The sequence below is a fragment of the Plecotus auritus genome (genome assembly GCF_963455305.1).
Source record: "Plecotus auritus genome assembly, chromosome: 1".
Taxonomy (NCBI): Eukaryota; Metazoa; Chordata; class Mammalia; order Chiroptera; family Vespertilionidae; genus Plecotus; species Plecotus auritus.
In genome coordinates this window covers 11,513,596-11,533,611 of record NC_137770.1, presented here as the reverse complement: position 1 = coordinate 11,533,611, position 20,016 = coordinate 11,513,596, and the positions used below count along the sequence as shown (strand labels likewise).

The 20,016-nt window shown below is 43.2% G+C and overlaps 1 protein-coding gene across 1 annotated transcript in view; it reads left to right on the top strand.

The window, feature by feature from the left end:
* BTBD7 (BTB domain containing 7) overlaps positions 1 to 15,852 on the top strand; it is an 84,269-nt gene extending 68,417 nt beyond the window's left edge. Inside the window, exons 8-11 of the mRNA XM_080657007.1 lie at positions 1,705 to 1,894; positions 7,375 to 7,553; positions 10,605 to 11,057; positions 12,495 to 15,852. Coding sequence (XP_080513133.1) covers positions 1,705 to 1,894; positions 7,375 to 7,553; positions 10,605 to 11,057; positions 12,495 to 13,310 — 1,638 coding nt within the window. The 3' untranslated portion in view covers positions 13,311 to 15,852. The remainder of the gene's footprint in view (positions 1 to 1,704; positions 1,895 to 7,374; positions 7,554 to 10,604; positions 11,058 to 12,494) is intronic.
* Positions 15,853 to 20,016: the final 4,164 nt, after the last annotated feature.

Here is a 20,016-nt window from a genome sequence, read left to right as displayed (position 1 = left end):
TAACAATTCTTCTAGAAAATATGGTAATGTAAAAATGAAATACTGTAATTTTTATTAGATCTATTCAGCCAGAAGAATTTTGGAGTGGCTTTTTGAGGAACAGCCAGTCTTTGAAAGTCAGAAATCACCATTAAGCTTTATGAAATAAAGTAAGAGGCAAAACAATGTGTGTTTGGATATAGAATTATTTATCTTGTTTTTATTATCTGAGTTCCTAGTTTAAGATACATGAAGATATTTGTGAGTTTATTTTCTTGCTTAGGTTAATAATCTTCCTCTTATTGACTGATGGACATTTCAAATAATTCTAAACAGAGAGAAAAAGCAGAATGGTTGTGCCTGGTCTTTTTAAAATAAATTCAGTACTCAGACTCACTGAAGCAACTGAGGCCTTTACAAAAGGTTGAGTCTGGGGATAAATGGTCTGTAATAAACTAGACCTACCCTCCATTCTGCTTTGTCTCAAAAAGTAAGCTCATCACTAGTCCTCCTGGAACTTCCCTGTTTCTCAGATGGCTGTACCCATACATAAGTAGATAATTGTCCCAATAAAAGTAGAAAATGTTTATATATTATATCATTTTGATTGTTCTGTGGTTTAGTGAAATAGATTAATCTAAAACTGATTTTTAACTGGGTTTATTTATAGACCTATTCAATTTATTTATTTTTAAATGTATTTTATTGATTTTTTTACAGAGAGGAAGGGAGAGGGATAGAGAGTTAGAAACATCGATGAGAGAGAAACATCGATCAGCTGCCTCCTGCACACTCCCACTGGGGATGTGCCCGCAACCAAGGTACATGCCCCTGATGAGAATCGAACCTAGGACCCTTCAGTCCACAGGCCGACGCTCTATCCACTGAGCCAAACTGGTTAGGGCTATTTATTTTTTAAATGTATTTTTATTGATTTCAGAGTGGAAAGAAGAGGGAGAGATAAATAGAAACATCCATGATGAGAGAGAATCATTGATCAGCTGCCTCCTGCACGTCCCCTACTGGGGATCAAGCCCTCAACCCGGGCATGTGCCCTTGACCAGAATTGAACCTGGGACCCTTCAGTCTGCAGGCTGATGCTCTATCCACAGAACCAAACCAGCTAGGGCTAGACCTATTCAATTTAATATCAGTCTTTAATATTTTGTCTTTTTTAAAATTGATTTTTAGAGAGAAAGGAAGGGAAAGGGAGAAAGAAACATTGATGTAAGAGCAGAACATTCATCAGTTGCCTCCTGCACGCCCCCTATGGGGGATCAAACCTGAAACCCAGGCATGTGCCCTCACCGGGAATCAGCAACCTTTTTGGTGCACGGGACAACACCTAGCCAATTAAGCCAATGAGCCAGGGCTTCTTTTTTGATCTGATGTTTAGCCCATGTATACATGTTTTCTTTATAGTAACTTTATGTGTAATTTACTTCTGATTAATTTTATATCCTTCCTATAAATTTCAAATACTTCAATTGAAACTTTGCAGAAGTGGTTTTTTTTTTTTTTTTTTCCAGAGATACTCCAAAAGATCTTTTAAAAATTAAAGAGGTAGGGGTACTTTCTCCTTTCACCACTAATTGTAAACTTCATACACTAGAAGCAATAAAGTAATTCCCTTTTTATATGATGAAAGTAATAATATATGTCCAAATGTGATTTAACAGAGATGAAGGGTTTACTAATTCTGTTAATACTGAATTGTTCTTTCAGTCAGTGCTAGATGAGATGATGGTGGAACAAACAGATCTTGTGCGTTTACGAATGGTTAGAATGTCCAATGTGCCAGACACACTTTATATGGTCAATAATGCCGTACCACAGTGCTGTCACATGATCAGCCACCAGCAGATCAGCAGTAACCAATCAAGCCCTCCTTCGGTGGTAGCCAATGAGATTCCAGGTAAGGCCGTAACCTGTTTTAGGCATTTTTACTTAAACTAGAGGTCTAGTGCACGAAATTTGTGCACTGGTAGGGCCCCTAGCAGCTGCTGGCTGCCGGCCAGTACTCCCTCCCTTCCCCAACCGGCCCCGCCCCCTGGTCGAACTCCCGGTTGAGGGGACAATTTGCATACTACACTTTTATTATATAGGATAATCTGATCTTTTTGTAATCCTTTTATATATGGTAATTCTCTCCTGATCCAATACCCAGTATGCATTATTCTCTTCAAAGTATAAGTACTGCCCTGGCTGGTTTGGCTCAGCAGCTAGAGCAGCAGCCCTCAGACCCAAAGGTTGCAGGTTCAATTCCCAGCCAGGGGCATGTACCTCGGTTGCAGGTTCATCCCCAGTTCCTGTCCGGGCACCTATAGGAGGCAGCCAACCAGTCAATGTGTCTCTCTCATGTCAGTGTTTCTCTCTCTCTTCCTCCCCCCCTCCCTCCTTCCCCTCTCTCTAAAAAATCAATGGAAAAAATATTCTCGGGTAAGTGTTTAAAAAAGAAAGAATACATACTTATAAACTAAGTTTTTTATTTTGAATTTTATTTTATAGTAATAGGTATATACAGTTTTCAGTTTCACCCAGGGTTTCTCAACCTTGGTCCTCTTGACAATTAGGGCTAGATAATTCTTTGTTATGGGGCTGTCCTGTGCATTGTGGGGTGTTCGGCAGCATCCCTACCCTGGACTCACTAGATGCCAGTAGCACGCATGTACACACATCCCTTTGTAAACTTTAGGAAACATTTTTCTGTTTCTAGATATTGCCAAATGCACACTGTGGGGCAAAACCACCTCCTCCTGAGACCCACTGTTTTACAGGAATTTAGATATTTCATCACCATAGGTATTTCTCACATTATAAGCCCCATTGGGGATAGCATTATAAACTTATATCTTTGAGTCATGCATATGTCTCCCACAAATGTGGTCACCATTGGTTTACTGAAGATCCAGTTTCCCAAGATCTGGTCTTCTGTGAATTTTATTGTAGTACTAGAGGCCCGGTGCACGAAATTCGTGCATGGGGAGGGGGGCAGAGGTGTCCCTCAGCCCAGCCTGCACCCTCTCCAATCTGGGACCCCTCGAGGGATGTCCGACTGCCCGTTTAAGCCCGATCCCACCGGGCAGTCGGACATCCCTCTCACAATCCAGGACTGCTGGCTCCCAACTGCTCGCCTGCCTGCCTTCCTGATTGCCCCTAACCGCTCTGCCTGCCAGCCTGATCACCCCCTAACCACTCCCCTGCCAGCCTGATTGATGCCTAACTGATCCCCTGCCAGCCTGTTTGCCCCTAACTGCCCTCCCCTGCAGGCCTGGTCACCCCTAACTGCCCTCCCCTGCAGGCCTGGTCACCCCTAACTGCCCTCCCTTGCAGGCCTGGTCCCCCCCAACTACTCTCCCCTGCAGGCCTGGGTCCCCCCTAACTGCCCTCCCCTGCAGCCCTGGTCCCCCACAACTGCTCTCCCCTGCAGGCCTGGGTTCCTCCCAACTGCCTTTCCCTGCAGGCCTGGTTGCCCCCAACTTCCCTCCTCTGCCAGCCGGGTCACCCCTAACTGCCCTCTCCTGCTGGCCTAATCTCCCACAACTGCCCTCCCTTGGAGACCTGGTCCCTCCCAACTGCCCTTCCCTGCTGGCCATATTGTGGTGGCCATCTTGTGTCCAAATGGGGGCAGGATCTTTGACCACATGGGGACAGCCATCTTGTGTGTTGGAGTGATGGTCAATCCTCATATTACTCTTTTATTAGATAGGATAGAGGCCTGGTGCACAGGTGGGGGCCAGCTGGTTTGTCCTGAAGGGTGTCCCGGATCAGGGGGGGGGGTTCCCTTGGGGCGTGGGACGGCCTGGGTGAGGAGCCTGTGGTGGTTTGCAGGCTGGCCACGCCCCCTGGCAACCCAAGCGGAGGCCCTGGTATCTGGGGTTTATTTATCTTCTACAATTGAAACTTTGTAGCCTGGAGCAGAGCCAAGCCTTCTGCTTGCTCTGTGGCGGCAGCCATTTCTGTTGGAATTTATGTGTCTTCTATAATTGAAACTTTGTAGCCTTAAGTGGAGGCCTGGGCCAGCCAGGGCTGCAGAAGCTTGGCTTCCCCCATTGCCACGGGCAACCCTAGCCTCCTGCTCTTTTCAGCTCCGTGGCTGCCGCAATTTCTGTTAAGTTTTATGTATCTTCTGTCATTGAAACTTCGTAGCCTTGAGTGGAGGCCTAGGCTGGCAAGGGCAGGCGGAAAGCTTGGCTTCCTCCATTGCCGGGGAAATCCATGCCTCCCTCCTGCTCTCTGTGGCTGCAGCCATCTTGGTTTTATTTGCATATTCGCTCCTGATTGGCTTGTGGGTGTGGCTTGTGGGTGTAGCGGAGTGATGGTTAATTTGCATATTACGCTTTTATTAGATAGGATAGGCTTATGTCATAAGACTCTGAGGAAGGTGGCCATACGTAGAGGTATAACTGTCAATGTCCAAAACTTCTAAACATCAGTTAATGTTACTTTAACCAAAGGGCCCTAATGTCATTTTCTAATGTAAGGAAATCAACAGCGCAGATGGGGTAAGAAATTTATAACTCTTGCCAATTACTATTGCAAGATTTATTAAAAACCAGCAAACTATAGCATTATTGGAAATGGCACCATTCATTTTTTGCTTGCAAATGTCATTTTCAATAAGGATAAATAAAAAATACAACTTTTTTTTAATGGTTTTATTGATCTGTTTGTTTGTTTGTTTGTTTGTTTTGGAGAAAGGGAGAGCGATAGAGACATAGAAACCTCAATGAGAGAGAAACATCATTAATCAGCTGCTTCCTGCACACCCCTTACTGGGGATCAAACCTGAAACCGGGTTTGTGTCCTGACCAGGAATCGAACTGTGACCTCTTGGTTTCTGGGTTGACACTCAACCACTGAGCCAAACCAGCTTAGCCATAATGACAACATTTTTTAAAAATATATATTTTTATTGATTTCAGAGAGGGAGTGAGAGAAAAAATAACAAAACACATCAATGATGAGAGAGAATCATTGATTGGGTGCCTCCTTCACCCCTTATTGGGGATTGAGCCTACAACCTGGGCACATGCCCTTGACCGGAATTGATCCCAGACCCCTTCAGTCCACAGGCTGCTCTCTCCGCTGAGCCAAACCAGCTAGGGCCATAATGACAACTTTTAATTGAACACATACATTTTGTTCTGGGACTGAAATCTGATCTGTGGTTATCTTTTCAGGTTTGTCCACAACATGGTTATTTAAAGTATACATCAGATTACAGTATGAAGAGAAATATTTCTGTACCTGATTCGTGCAGATTTTGAAACTTTCGTAATTAGCCCTGTTTTTATCAACTTGAGTTAATACTTGAATAGCAACATAATTTAATCTTAGAACTGAATCTCAAAAGCCCAAACGTATTCATAATTAAATATGTTCAGAAAAATAAGACTTGTCTGTTGTTTAACTACTTTCTGTTGTTTAACCCTATTCTGGGTTATCCTCATTCTAACTTGCTCACCATGCTCTAAGGAAAGGCTTTCTAGCTTATTGGCTCTTATCCTGGTTCTGCCACTTCGTGTATATCACTTTGGATGCGCTATCTACTTCCCTACGCGTTAATTTCCTTATCTGTAAAGTGGGGTATCTCCTTTCTAGGGTTATTGTGAAGACATAAGCAAGTACCACGAGTATATGCTTAGGGGTTTGCCTGGCACAAAGCAGGCACTCAGATAATAGTCAGTTTGGCTAATAATGTCTATGGACCTCATTTCCGCTTCCCCAGCCCTCTGCTGCAGCCTTATTCCAGGTTCCTAACCCATGTTCCTGCCTCTAACCTCACTCACTCCCCTTCTGGACTTTACACTAGGGCTCGGCAAAGTTTTTCTCTGAAGTGCCAGATGGTAAATATTATATGCTTGTGGGTTATGCAGTTTCTGTCACAGCCTCTCAACTCTGTTCAACTCTGCTGTTGTAGGCCAAAAGCAGCCATAATACCTAAACAGATGGGTGTGGCTGTGTGCCAGTAAAACTTCATTTACAAAAACAGCCAACAAGCCTGATGTAGCTTACAGGCCCTAGTTTGCCAACTCCTGTTTGACACTACTCTCAGAGTGCACTTATCTCATTACAGACTGATCCTGTCATTCTCCTATACAAGATACAAGTCAAATCCCTTATTGTGACATGCAGGGTCATTCATGACCGGCCCCACCCATCTTTCTAGCCTTCCTTCTTAGTGCTCTTCTGGCCTGTACTTTGGAACCCTAAGTTCTAGCCATGCCAACTCCTTGTGCCGCACTGTGTCTCGTTTGCATGTTTTATACATGCCTGGTCATTCTGCTCGGAAAGCCTTCACTCCCTGTTCTTCACCTGCCTGGTTTTCTCTCATTCTTTATGACTACACTCAGGGTTTACCTTGTCTAGGCAGCCTTTCCTGCCTGCCTCCAGTCCAGGTGGAGGGTCCCTTCCTCCAAATCCCTTCAATATCCTTTGCATATTTCTCTCCATGACCATTTGTGGCCCTGTACTCTACTGGTTTACTTGGTTTACTTCACTAAAACCAGAGTTCTTTGAGGACAGGGAACACGTCTTTGTTCTGTGCATCCTAATACTTGAGTCCAATCCCTAGTGCATAGTCAGGACTCAGGAGTTATATGCACAAAAGTGAATACGTTTTTAAAACAGGAAATAGCCCTGGCCTGTGTTTCTCAGTGGTTAGAGCATTGCCCACCCCCCCCCTCGAAGGGTCTTGGGTTTGATTCCTGGTCAAGGGTATACACCTGGGTTGCTGGTTTAATTCCCAGCCCTCCGTCAGGGCGCGTGCAGGAAGCAGCCAATTGATGTCTCTCTCACATCGATGTTTCTCTTCCTCTTTCCCTCTCCCTCTCTTCCCTCCTTCTGTCTCTTCCATTCTCTAAAACTTAGTTGAGGGGGAGATCCTCAGGTGAGGATTAACCAAAAAAAACTTGGGAAATATCCTGATATTCAGAAGAGAATTTTAAGTAAAATTGTATTAGGCTGTGAACTAATATAGCTCAGATGCTGTTTGGTATTATCAAGAGCTTTTGGGCACAGTGAAATTGTAAAACCTTAAGAAATAATTAGAAGTAGTCCTGTCTGGGTAACTCAGTTGGCTAGAGTGTTGTCCCCATACACCAAAGTTGTGGGTTCATTTCCCAGTCAGGGCACATACAGATATCAACCACAGAATGCATAAATAAGTGGAACAACAAATCGATGTTTCTCTCTTCCTCACTCCCTCTGTAAAATCAATAAACACATTTTTAAAAATTAAAAATATATACAGTACTAAGTTGCCAGAAAATTAAAATATTACCAAAAATGTATAAGATTCTGATACAAAACACATGCTTTTTTATCTTGTGCCAATGGGTGGTCTTTTGTATAGCTCAGGTATTTGCCTACAAACGGTTTTCCTTCTTCCAGTTCCCCGTCTCCTCATTTTGAAAGACATGGTCAGACGTCTGCAGGAGCTCCGACACACCGAGCAGGTGCAGAGAGCCTACGCGCTGAACTGTGGGGAAGGCGCCACGGTCAGCTATGAAATCCAGATCCGAGTACTGAGGGAGTTTGGTCTTGCCGATGCTGCTGCAGAGCTCTTGCAGGTGGGGAACTCATGACGCTGTTTCAAATAAGGAGCCTAGGTCATTGATTATTCAGGCGGTATTGTAGACGTGGTAGGAGCTCTCACAGACGGGTCTTTTCCCAACCCGTGCTTTTCCCCCGGTGTGTTGGCTAACCTTGAGAGGCAGTGTGGAAGGTGCACGGAGCACAGGCTCTGGAATGAGAACTGGGTCATATCATGGCTCTGCTGCTTACCTTGCAGTTCATTGGAGCAGTTACTCAACCACTCTGAGCATCAGTTTCCTTGTGTGTCATGTGGATTGTTGTGAAGATAAGAGGCGCATTATTATAAAGCAACTTGTCTCTTATATGCAGTGAACATATAAAGGGTGACTGCCAAAAGTTTGTGGTGCGTATGTCCCACAGAAATGAAAGACGAAGTAGAAGATTCTGGCCCTTCACTGCTCTCCCTTCCCAGTTTGGTCACTAGCGTCAGGTTTTGACCACTTTCATACTTAGAGGTCTCCCAGACGCCCCTTTTCCCTCTCCTCCCCCTTATTATAAGAAATGTTTTTATGATGGTTCAAACCTATAAAGCACTGGAATCAAGAAGTGAGTTGTTTTTTAACTAGCAGGAAAACTCGCCTCTCCCCTGCATCCTTACCCACAGGGGATATGTTCCAAGACCCTCTAGTGCAGTGGTTCTCAACCTTCCTAATGCCGGGGCCCTTTAATACAGTTCCTCATGTTGTGGTGACCCCCAACCATAAAATTATTTTTGTTGCTACTTCATAACTGTAAATTTGCTACTGTTATGAATCGGAATGTAAATATCTGTGTTTTCCGATGGTCTTAGGCAACCCTGCTAGTGGTTCTCAACCTGTGGGTCACGACCGCTGCTGTAGAGCCTAAGACCATTGGAAAACACAGATATTTACGTTACGATTCATTAACAATAGCAAAATTACAGTTATGAAGTAGCAACGAAAATAATTTTATGGTTGGGGGTCACCACAACATGAGCAACTGTATTAAAGGGTCCCGGCATTAGGAAGGTTGAGAACCACTGCTCTAGTGGATGCCTGAAACTGCGGATAGTACCAAGCAAACCCTGTATATACTATGTTTTTCCTATACATATACATTGCTGTGATGAAGTTAGGCACAGTAAGAGTTTAAAACAATAACTAATAATAAAATACAACACTTATAACAATATACAATATTGTAATACTAGAGGCCCGGTGCATAGATTCATGCACTGGTGGGGTCCCTCAGTGTGCCCTGCTAGGATCATGCCGAAACCGGCAGTCCAATGCCACCTGCCACTCCTGCCTCCTGCTCTTGCTCATCCTGGCCCCGCTGCACCTGCTGTGGGCTTGGGCCCAGTCAGTCCCAACTGGGAGAGGCTCGCCCTGCCACAGCAGAGCTTGCCAGCCTGGAGCCCTGCGTCTGGCGCCCATTGGTCAGCTGAGTGGTGCTCCCGCTGTGGGAACACACTGACCACCAGGGGGCAGCTCCTGCATTAAGCATCTGCCCTCCGGTCTTCGGTGTGCGTCATAGTGACCGGTCATTCAGTCATTCAGTCATTTGGCCATTTGGTTGCTTAGGCTTTTATATATATAGGTAAGTTATGTGGATGTGCTTTCTCTCAAAATACCTTATTGTACTGTAGGTACAGCATGGAGACGCTGGACAAAGGGATGATTCACATCCCAGGCAGGGTGGGGGGATCATGCAAAATTTCATCATTCCACTCAGGATGGCTCACAATTTAAAACCTGCATGTCGTTTATTTCTGGAATTTTCCACGTAATGTTTTTGAACCTTGGTTTCCTAAGGATAACTGAAACTGGAAAGTGAAACCTCTGACAAGGGGTGACTCCTGTAGCCTGCTTAGGGCCACTAAATCAGGACCTAAAATAAAATTTAATTTCATCTGATTGAGTGAATTGTTTTTTTGCCCTAGACTCCAAACCCCTTTACCCTGAGTCTTCAGAAGGGAACCTGGTATGATGTTCTTAGGCAACATAGCAGGCCATTTATAGATTCTTGATTTTCATTATTTGTTATGGTTTCCATCCCCCACAAAGAGAGTCTTATTTTATATTCATTCCTCTTTCCTTTGCCATTCTAAATCATATCTTAAATAATATAAAAGTTTTATAATTTAAGTATTCCCTTATAATGTTTATCAAAATATTAATCCAGGTTATCCCTGTATAATAAGTAGTATTTTGTAGTTTTCATTTCAGACTGATAGTGCACATGCATTGTCAGAAAGTTCTAGCAGGATCCTCACCTTGGTGTTTATTGGTTATTTTATTTTTTTAGTAAAGACATATTTGAATTAGGGTTTATTTCCTGTTTTTTTTTTTTGTTTGTTTGTTTTTTATCATACTAGAGGCCCGGTGCATGAAATTTGTGCAATGGGGGAAGGGGGGTTCCTCAGCCCGGTCTGCGGGGAGTGGGCCTAAGCCAGCAGTCGGACATCCCTCTCGCAGTTTGGGAGCCCTTGCTCCTTACCACTAGGGGGCAGGTGGTGCTGTTCGCTGCTCCTTACCGCTTGGCTCGCTGCTCCTTACCGCTGCCGCGGAGGCAGGAGAGGCTCCTGCCACCACCACTGCACTCACCAGCCATGAGCCCAGCTTCTGGCTGAACGGTGCTCCCCCTGTAGGAGCGCACTGACCACCAGGGGGCAGGTCCTGCGTTGAGCGTCTGCCCCCTGGTGGTCACTGCGCATCATAGCGACCAGTCATTCTGATCGTTGTGCTGTAAAGGTCGCTTTATTACGTAAATAAGATTACTGGCCTGCTTAATGGAATAATCATGAGATTACTGGCCTGCTTAATGGAATAATCAGTGAAGCAGTTCTTTTTGATGGCTGTGTGTGTGCTAGGCTACAGAGGCTACATTCTCTCCTTTTGTACTATTAAGGTAATTTTTCCTGGAAGCCTGTGGCCTAGAAAAATATGTTATGCCTCTTAATCTTGCTGAATGTGGTTTTCTTAGGTCCTCACTTAAGTCTCTCAGCCTGTGAATTTTCATCTCTGAAATCTGCTAATCTCTTTTTTCTCTTTAATCTTTCTTAGAATCCTCACAAGTTCTTTCCTGATGAACGTTTTGGGGATGAAAGTCCGCTCTTGACACTGAGACAGTCTGGGAGATGTCGTGTTAACAGCACCCCCACTGCAGAAACCATGTTTACAGATCTAGACTCTTTTGTGGCCTTCCATCCACCCTTGCCCCCGCCACCACCTCCGTACCACCCCCCAGCTACCCCCATCCATAACCAACTCAAAGCAGGCTGGAAGCAAAGACCTCCCAGTCAGCATCCTTCACGTTCATTTTCTTATCCCTGTAATCATTCACTGTTTCACTCCAGAACGGCTCCTAAAGCCGGCCCCCCTCTAGTCTATCTGCCAGGTGTTAAAGCCCCAGCACCTGATTGTACCAACACCACAGGACTGGGGAGACAGACAGTAGCTGCCGCCGCCGCCGCCGCCGCCACCACCTCCACAGCAATAGCATCTGAGAAACAAGTGGTAAGTGAACACCCCAGGAACTTACCTAAAAATAAAAGTTTGTGGAATATTAGAAGCACGTCCCCCTTAAGCGTCCTACTGGAACTCAGCAGTGCCCAGAGGTGTTACTGACACGCTGAAAGCATAGACTCGAGTGTTACGGCAAAGAGCGAGTGTGGGTGAGAAAGGACAGAGAGGAGAGACTGGTAGGCATATGTGGTGGGTGTAGTCGAGTGCCAGCCTTACCTTTGTTTTCCTTTGGGAAGGGGTGGGGCTGCTGGGCACCGTAAATGGCTATGTTTTACCAGTTTCCATAGTGCTCCGTTCCGGCACGTGTCCCTAACGTCTATTCTGTAGAATCAGCTCTTCTACCAAATGCCTCGATGGGGCAGGGAGCATCCCATCAGGAAAAGTGTAGCGGACTTCACATTAAGGAAAGCCGTCCTTGCCTGTCTTTGCCTTCCAAGCTGCCATCAGAGCCCTCATGTGGGAACCACAGTCGCCAGCATTAGTAGCTGGTAAATCCAGCAAGAAGTCTTTGCATTAAAGGTTGAATTGGAAAAAAAAGTAATGCTTTTTAACTGGTCCTGCTCAGTCTCACACTGTCCCTAGCATTCAATATAGAAACAAAAGACACGTGTATTTGTTCAGGAAGTCTTCATTAAAATGGGGCTTTTTGGAATCTAGGAACAAGTGTACACCTTGGGTCCCGTTGTGATCTTTCCTCATCTTACACCCTTCTACCCACTTCCCCTGCTGTGCCCCTCAACCCCCACCCCCACCCCCACCCCCAAAGGAGAAATAACAAAGGTTGGTCATGTTTGATAAACCAAATTCCCTTGGGGGTGGGGTGGGGTGGGGGAGGTAGAAGAGGGTAAAGGGGGGATAAACGGTGATAGAAGGAGGCTTACCTTGGGGTGGTGAACACATGATACAGTGTACAGATGATGTGATGTGGGATTGTATTCCTGAAACTTAGATGATTTTATTAACTAATGTCACCCTAATAATAAATTCAATTTTTAAAAAACTACCCTTAAAGGTAACTTATTTGTATGTTCATTATAGTTTTCATTATAATAATGAAAAATTAGGAACCACTTTAATGTCCAACAGTGGGAGAATGATTCGATAAGTCATCAGCACAATGGACTATTACACAGTAATTTAAATAGTAATCTCAAAGAAAATTTGGTGGCAGAATTATATATATATACTAAATTTTGTGATAACACATATATGCAAAGAAAAAAAGGTGAAATACCTCAAAATGCTAAGTGGTTATCTCGGGGAAGGTTAGGGTTATTATTACTATTTTTTGCCTTTCATTGTCTGTATTTTTATCATTCTTAAAAACAAGCATGTATTTTATACTGAGGAAACAAAGTCAGTAGACATCATTTTTACAAAGGAGTCTTGGGCTATACTTTCATCCTCCCCCTCTGTTTCTGTTGGCAGTGTACACAGCCTGTGCTCAATGACCTAATGCCAGATATTGCCATGGGAGTGTCCACATTGTCACTCAAGGACAGGAGGCTTCCAGAGCTTGCTGTAGACACAGAATCAAGCCAGTCAGTTTCTGAAGTAGGACCAGGGCCTCCCCAGCATCTGGCGTGTGTTCCGCAGAGGCATATACACACGTCTCGAAAGAAACACACACTAGAGCAAAAGACAGATGCTCGAGAAAATCAGCAGGAATATCCGGATTTCTATGACTTCTCAAATACTGCTTGCAGACCTTCTACGCCCGCTCCTGGCAGACGCACCCCTTCCCCTTCGCAAGGTGGATATTTCGGTCCTGATTTGTATAGCCACAATAAGGCATCACCGAGTGGCTTAAAGTCAGCCTACCTACCTGGCCAGACCTCTCCTAAAAAGCAGGAAGAAGCTAGGAGAGATTACCCGCTGTCCCCTGATGGGAATCTACACAAGCAAAAGAATGAGCCAATACACCTCGATGTCATTGAGCAACCTCCCCAGCGGTCGGACTTTCCTCCGGCAGCCGCAGAAAATGCTGGCAGTGGTGCAGCGCACGGCAGGGGACGGACAGCAGTAGAAACTGACTTGACTTTTGGGCTGACTCCTAACAGACCTTCACATCCTGCATGTAGCTCTGAAGCTCCAGAAGAGAGATCCAGTAGAAGACTAGCTGACAGCGAGTCCCTGGGCCACGGAGCTCAGCGAAGTATGGATTTGGAAAGGGAGGATTCAGTAAGCAGAGGAAGGAGGTCACCAAGCAAACCGGACTTCCTCTACAAAAAGTCTGCCCTCTGAGAGCAGCCTCCACGTCGTCTGTGCCTGAGATGTGAAACATCCCATTTTATTATGTAACCCAGCAACTTCGAGACCCGCTTATTGATGCCAGCTGATAACTCAGTTATTTTATTCTGGTTTTTGTACATACATGTGTATTAGACATGGCATGCTAAGAGGGTTATTTTGAATGCTGCATCTGTCTATTTGTGTTTGAACAATTGTGTGGGGAAGCATTTTTAACAGCAAACCAGCTGGCACTTTTTTTTCTCTTTACAGATGAATTTTTTGCACTTGTCCATTTATTTTATCTGTATTGATTTTATATCAGTATGTTAAACTTTATTGTCACATTTAAAGGACTGTATTTTCATACTTTTTGCATTTTGCCATTCATCTACCAATTTCCATGTGCATTGGATTGCACACTAAGATGTATTTTCTTATGAAATAGTTCTGTGTTTATTTTTTAATTATAGAAATTCCAAAGAACAGCACATCAAAATGCTCCTCTTTTCAATAATTGTTTTGGTTCGGAAATCTTCCTGCTCCATCTCTTTAAATCTATTGTCATTCTTTTTTAATAAGTCTGGGGAGCTGGTCTTCGTTCCTTCAGTGGGAGTCCCATCAGGATCCTGGAGTTTTCTAGTTCACTAGAGAACAGGAAGGAGAAAAGCCTTTTGTACCTGGGCTGCAAAGCTCTCGCTGCGTTCACAGTGCGGACACCATCGAGCCGCTGCAGATTCTGGTAGCATGGACTAGAGAGTCACGAGATGAGACTCTAAAGAGATCGGAGTTCTTAGCCTCCTAACACCGTGGCGATGGTGAAGTAACCTACAGCCTGCACCACGGGGTTTCTGGTTCTAGCGTCCTCGACGCTCCAGCTGATGGGGAAGGGACTGCTTGCTGCCTTCAGTTGTCTTGCTCTCTGTGGGAAAACAAAAAACAAAAGGGCTTCAGTCTTACGATGTCATTTGGTGTTTGTAAGCATATGTTTTCTTTTAAATGTTTTTAAAGTACGTCTGAATTTTGGTGTCCTATAAAAAGTTGTATAATGCATAACGCTTCATTACCAAAAGAGAAAAACTTTTTTTTTTTTTTCCGGTGAAAACACTACATGTCCTACTTGAACTCCACTAGGGATGCTGGTTTGGGATTTTACTGAACCACTGAGCACATGGGATCTTTTAAGATCTTCTCTCTTGGAAGGGCAATGTGTGAACTAAGGACTTTTTTTTACTCTCCAGTGTAAATATACTAGTGTTTGAGTTTTTAAATCACTTCAACATTACTCGAGCTTTCACTTTGTATTTTACAGACACGTACACACAGCCGTAGCACTTAGAAGAGAAGAGACTTTCTGCACGTTCCCACATGGGAATGTGTGTTTGGGAGTCTGTTTTCTGTGTGTGTGTGTGTATATATATATATATATAACTATGAATCACTGACACTCACTCTAAAACTATGCAGGGCTAGGGAGCCTTTACAAGCTCACATAAATGAATTACATGCACTTTTAAGTCAATAGGTTTCTATTGGGTGTCAACAACTGATTCCTCCCAAAACTGTAGATTCTCTTACATTCTTTTCCTACTTTACCCTGTGGATGTACACTCAGGAATAACCTGGCATTTTAAAAAAATCCTGACAAGTCATCTCAAAGATGGGAAACATCAGTATGTCTGTGTACACCCGTACACTGCTGCCTCTCGTTCTGTTGCCCGACTCCTTAGCTGCTGCTGGTGTGTCCACCCGGGTTGTGAGGTTGCGTACTGAGCTCCAGAGTTAACATTAACCTGCTTGTAATGTCAGCTGTGCATTGCCTTTGAGGCTCCGTTTTTTAAAGGTAGGAAAACAGGACTGACTTCCATTTTTAGGTTTGACTCTAATATTAGGGTGTTTTTTGAAGCCAATCTCAGTCTGTCGCTCTCTCAGAAGCTAAAATTAATTCCATAATATTTCTTAATGTGTGTTTATATACATGTGTTGACATGAATTATTTTGATGTAGTTAATACCTGTTCTGAATTCAGACTATACTGTGCTGGTACTACAATTAAGAGTGAGTAGAGTTAATTTTGGTGGAAAAAACTTGATCTGTGTTTTTTAATTTAAAAAAAGAAAACATTGGACAAGAGCTATTGATGTCACACATTTATTCTTCTGGAAATTTATTAAATATTCTTTCATATCCCCAAAGTGTAATTATAAAAATAAGTGGCCACTGTTCATAGTTTTGTTTAATTTATGACGTTTGCTTTTAATAATTTAGTAGCTTACCTGGCTAAACTCCGTGTGCAAAGAGAAACTTACTTTAACCTACGGGGCTGTGGACCAATGTGACTTGCGAAGATAAACACGTGGCTGTGTGTGCTCCGGTAGGTGTTAGCAGACTTTCAGTGTATCCTGTGAAGTGTGGTTAATAGGGTAGGTAGGTTGAATAGCTCCGTGCCTCTGGCTTTTGAACCCATCTATTCAATCTTTTTTAATGCTTACTAAGCATTAAAATATTTGAATGCTATACTAAGATAAATGTGAAGTCTGAGTAGGATTGCTCTCAGAAAAAGAAAAAAAAACATGTATAATGTAAAATGTGGCCACAGGACCTGGCATTTTACTCAGTGTAGAAATTTTGTGAGAACCAAATCACAGAGTACCAGATCTTATCTCGAGGCCCCGACAATCAGGCCGTCAGACAATCACCACTTTGGGTGCCCGCCTTGTTGAGGTTACAGAACTACCATTTTGTTCCTGGATCACAGAGAGAACATTGGCGTTCCTTCAAGAAGCTGTTGGTCTTTTTTTTTTTTTTTTAGTTTTGTGATTTTGATGAATAATTTTAAGTTCAAAGTCACCTGTGACTCCTAAGGGAAAAAAGCATGAAAGATGAAATTATTCCTGAAAAATGGTTGTTTGAATTTTCCACATGCCATACCCTTTCTCACATGCCTCCCTCAGCTTTTTTTAGGCATATGTCCCTAGACCTAAGCTCTCCTGACATGTTGATAATCAGTTAGATTTTAAGGATTTTTAACATCCTTTTGTTGAATCCTTTTGTATAACTCTCTGTAACTTCACCTAATTCTCAGTTTTTTAATTTAAAAAGAATGAATTAAATTAAATGGCTTGTATAAAACTTTTTATTATAATTGCTATCCTTTATTGGGCTTTCTTTTGATTGGTTGTTCAAGTTCTGGCTATGGGCAATACTTGGCCATTGTATTGAGGTGATTGTGCGGAGTGTGAGGGGGACAGCCTTGAGGCAGCAGGGCCTGCATGTGTCCATCTCTAAAGAAGAAGGTATAACATTTCTCAGTAACTACTCAGCAAAATAATGTATTTTCATAATGTTTAATCTGCCTTTTAGGAAAAATGTGTTTCATGACACTTGTAAGATATTTGTTTTGCAATTCTAAGGCATTCATGTTTATATCTTAGGATTGAACTCAAAGGGAAATGTTTATTTGACTTTTAAAAAATTATTTGATCGACTTCTTTCTATTGAAAGTTACTATTAAAGCAGCAGTGATGGGTGCTATTCCCAATTCTGCAATGGTTTACTTCGTCTACTAAGTAATTTACTTTCAAACCTCATTACAGATAACCTTACTGAAAGAGGTACCATCACACACTACTAAAAGGTATTTTATCTTACTATTTTCCATCAGCACTGTTGTATGAGCAACATTTTCTGAATGTTCAGCTGTCTTTTTGTCCGATAAATTGCAATAGCTGTTATGTAATTCTCGTATTGGCAGGTCTTTGATATTTTTTCCTCCAGAAAACTCTGACCATATGTCAATCTTCCATATTCTAAATATTACATTGCTGTGGCTGTTTCTATAGAAAGATTACTTGCAAGTGTGTGTCTTGAAAATAACCTCTTGTGTCTGTGTGTTTACGTGAGCTCTAAGAGATGAGCTCTGGAAGCTTCGTCATGTATCTGCACCTGACTGTTCTGTAGGCAGGTGGTCTGGATCCTGCTCTTCGATGGGGTGGCTGAAAGGTAAAGGTTCTTGAACTTCTTGCTGTTTATGTCCCGCATCTATACTTCAGAAGTACTCCTACAACACTGCATTTCTGTGGTTGTGCTGTTACTGGTATAAAGTCAAGTGCCTTCAATGCTAAAGGCTCAGAAATTTTTCTTAAACTGATTTCATGTCCTATGCAAGTGTTTTCTACAACCTGCATAACCAGTACTTTGTAAAACTTGTTTACGCTTCAATTGTACATAGTGTTTTTTAAGGAAATATATAGTATTTTTATTTAGGTACCTCCAAACTTGAATTTGTCTGTGTGAAGCATTGTAAAACGATACATCTCTCTTTGCGTATCATTACCGTTGTACAAAGGTTTTCACTGGTTCTATTTTTCTACTGTTACTGATAAGCATGTAACACTGACTTTATCCTACATATAGTTGGCATTTCAAATAAATGGCTTGTATAGAACCTGCTGAGTTGGATGCAGTCTGTTTTAGCAATGTGGCCTGCAGTCCTCAATTCCAGAAGTGATTGTACCCTCTAGAGTATAATTGGGAGGCTTTCTTCACAAACTTCCCCTCTGTTAAAGGATTTCTATTATTCAGAGGCTTTTTTTATTGTTTTCTTGGAGATATATTTTCATTTGAATCAAGGTCATTATATTTTCTACTTTTTCATTGGGGCACTTCTGAGAGACTTTACAAATTTGAGCATAAAGTTACTTGCATGGGAGTCTCCAGAGGAAGCTCAACATTCCACCACGTGGACCAGCACCTGGAATGTGCCAACCGCTGTGGCAGAGACCAGGCAGATCCCAAGATTCACAGGCCTGCAGGTGTCGGAGACCTGGCTCAGAATCTGAGCTTTTTTTCTCTTTCACACTCAGGCTTACTAATATTTTTCAATTTAAAAGGGAAATGGAGTCATCTAGAGTCTCAGATTCTGAAAAAAAACAAAAACAAAAAACATGCAAAATAGAAAATTCTCTAATTTCCATTTTTTAATTGCTATAAAGTAGCTATTATTTAATCATTCCACTAGTAAGTTCCATCTTATTTTGCCCTTCATGCTTCACTACGGTAATTCTATAACCATCTTAAGTTTAACTGTGGAGTATCAAACAAAAATCTGAGGTTTTTGTGAGTGAGCATCTTAAAAACCAAAAAAAAAAACCTGAGTAAGGCAACATCCGTGTCTTTACTTGTGGATTTCCCCTGGAAGAGTTTGGACTGGCTTCCCTCACCACCCCAGGCCTTTTTTCTTCTTGGTGCACGAGGGAATGTTTGAATATACTTCTCCCAGTGTCAGGAATCGAGCCCCTGACAAAACAGGATACATATTCTCAGAAACGTGGAAAAGACTTTGTCCTGCAAACAATCAGAACAGTATACGTATTCTGATTATCTGGTTATCCTGGCTGAGGGGAAGGCTGGCTTGACGTGGCCCAGGAGTGAATGAGGAGAAATATGCTGGTTTCAGTGCTGTGCACTTTTTTCTTCTTCAATCAATGAATTAGGTACTGTTTTCTTTAATCCTTCCTGAATTACATACTATTTTTGGTGCCATTTTACAAATGAGAAAACGGAAACACAGATACCCAGTAAGTAACTTGTCCAAGGTCATGCAGCTAATAAGTTGGCCAAGCCAGCCCAGAAAGTATGGTGGCCCAGGCAGGGGGAACATAATGTGCAGGGTGGAGGTATGTATTCCTTTGTTTAGCAAACATCAAAGAAGCAACTTCTACCTGCCAGACACAGCTAGGTCCTGAGGTGACAGTAATGACCAAGACAGCCGCAATTTTAGGACCTCAAGGAAGAAAAGACAATTATAGCGGTAAGGCCGGTTCTTGGATTGGGAAGACTTCAAAATGCAGGTAAAGGAAGTCAGGACAACAGGACGAGGGATTCTGGGGAGGTTTCCAGGAAGAGGTGGAGCCTGAGGCAGGCGGGCTGAGCACTAGGGAAAGAGCTTCATGGGGTCTGGGCCCTCAGAAGATGCTCCAACAGCAACAGGAAGCTGCTACAGGGTTTTGAACAGGGACAAAATGTAATTGAATTTGCATGGTCTGTGTCACTCAATTGAGGAGTAGGAGTGGCTCAGAAAATCAGGCAGGGGTTTGGCAGCTCTCCAGGGGAGAGCCCGAATAGCTCAGAGAACCAAGAGGATGATTTCAGATATGAGTATGATTAGGGCGTAATATCCGTAGGACTTGGCGACTGGGTGTGGGGAGAAAGCAGAAGGCATCAGATAGGAGAAAGGGCATGAGTTTAATGTCCTTAATGGTCTCTCTGTTCCCAGCCTTGCTTTGGGAGGCTGAGGAGAATTCATGTTTCTTGGAAGATTTAGAAAACCCTGGAGTGGTTAAGATGCTGTACGACTTGGTTCAGTTCTGTCGTTTATGTTCTCCCCACTAAGGATCCTGGCCCAGTACCTGCCACATGACAAGTGCTACACCGTTTGTGAAATACCCAAGTGGGAGTGCTCATTCGTGCATCAAAGGTTTGCAGAGCACAGCCACAAGCCGGAAGCTTCTGTGAACATGATCTCCTTCTGTCCACCCACAATGACCCTAATAGAATTGCCAATCCCCATTTTACAGATGTGGAAACTGAGGCTCCAAGAAGCGGAGATTCCACAGCTAGTTGGTGACTCCAGGTTGAGGTACGTAAGCAGTTCTAGGGCTGCACGGAGCCCTTCACTCACCTGAGCATAATTCACAGGGTGATGACCACTAGTCTGAGT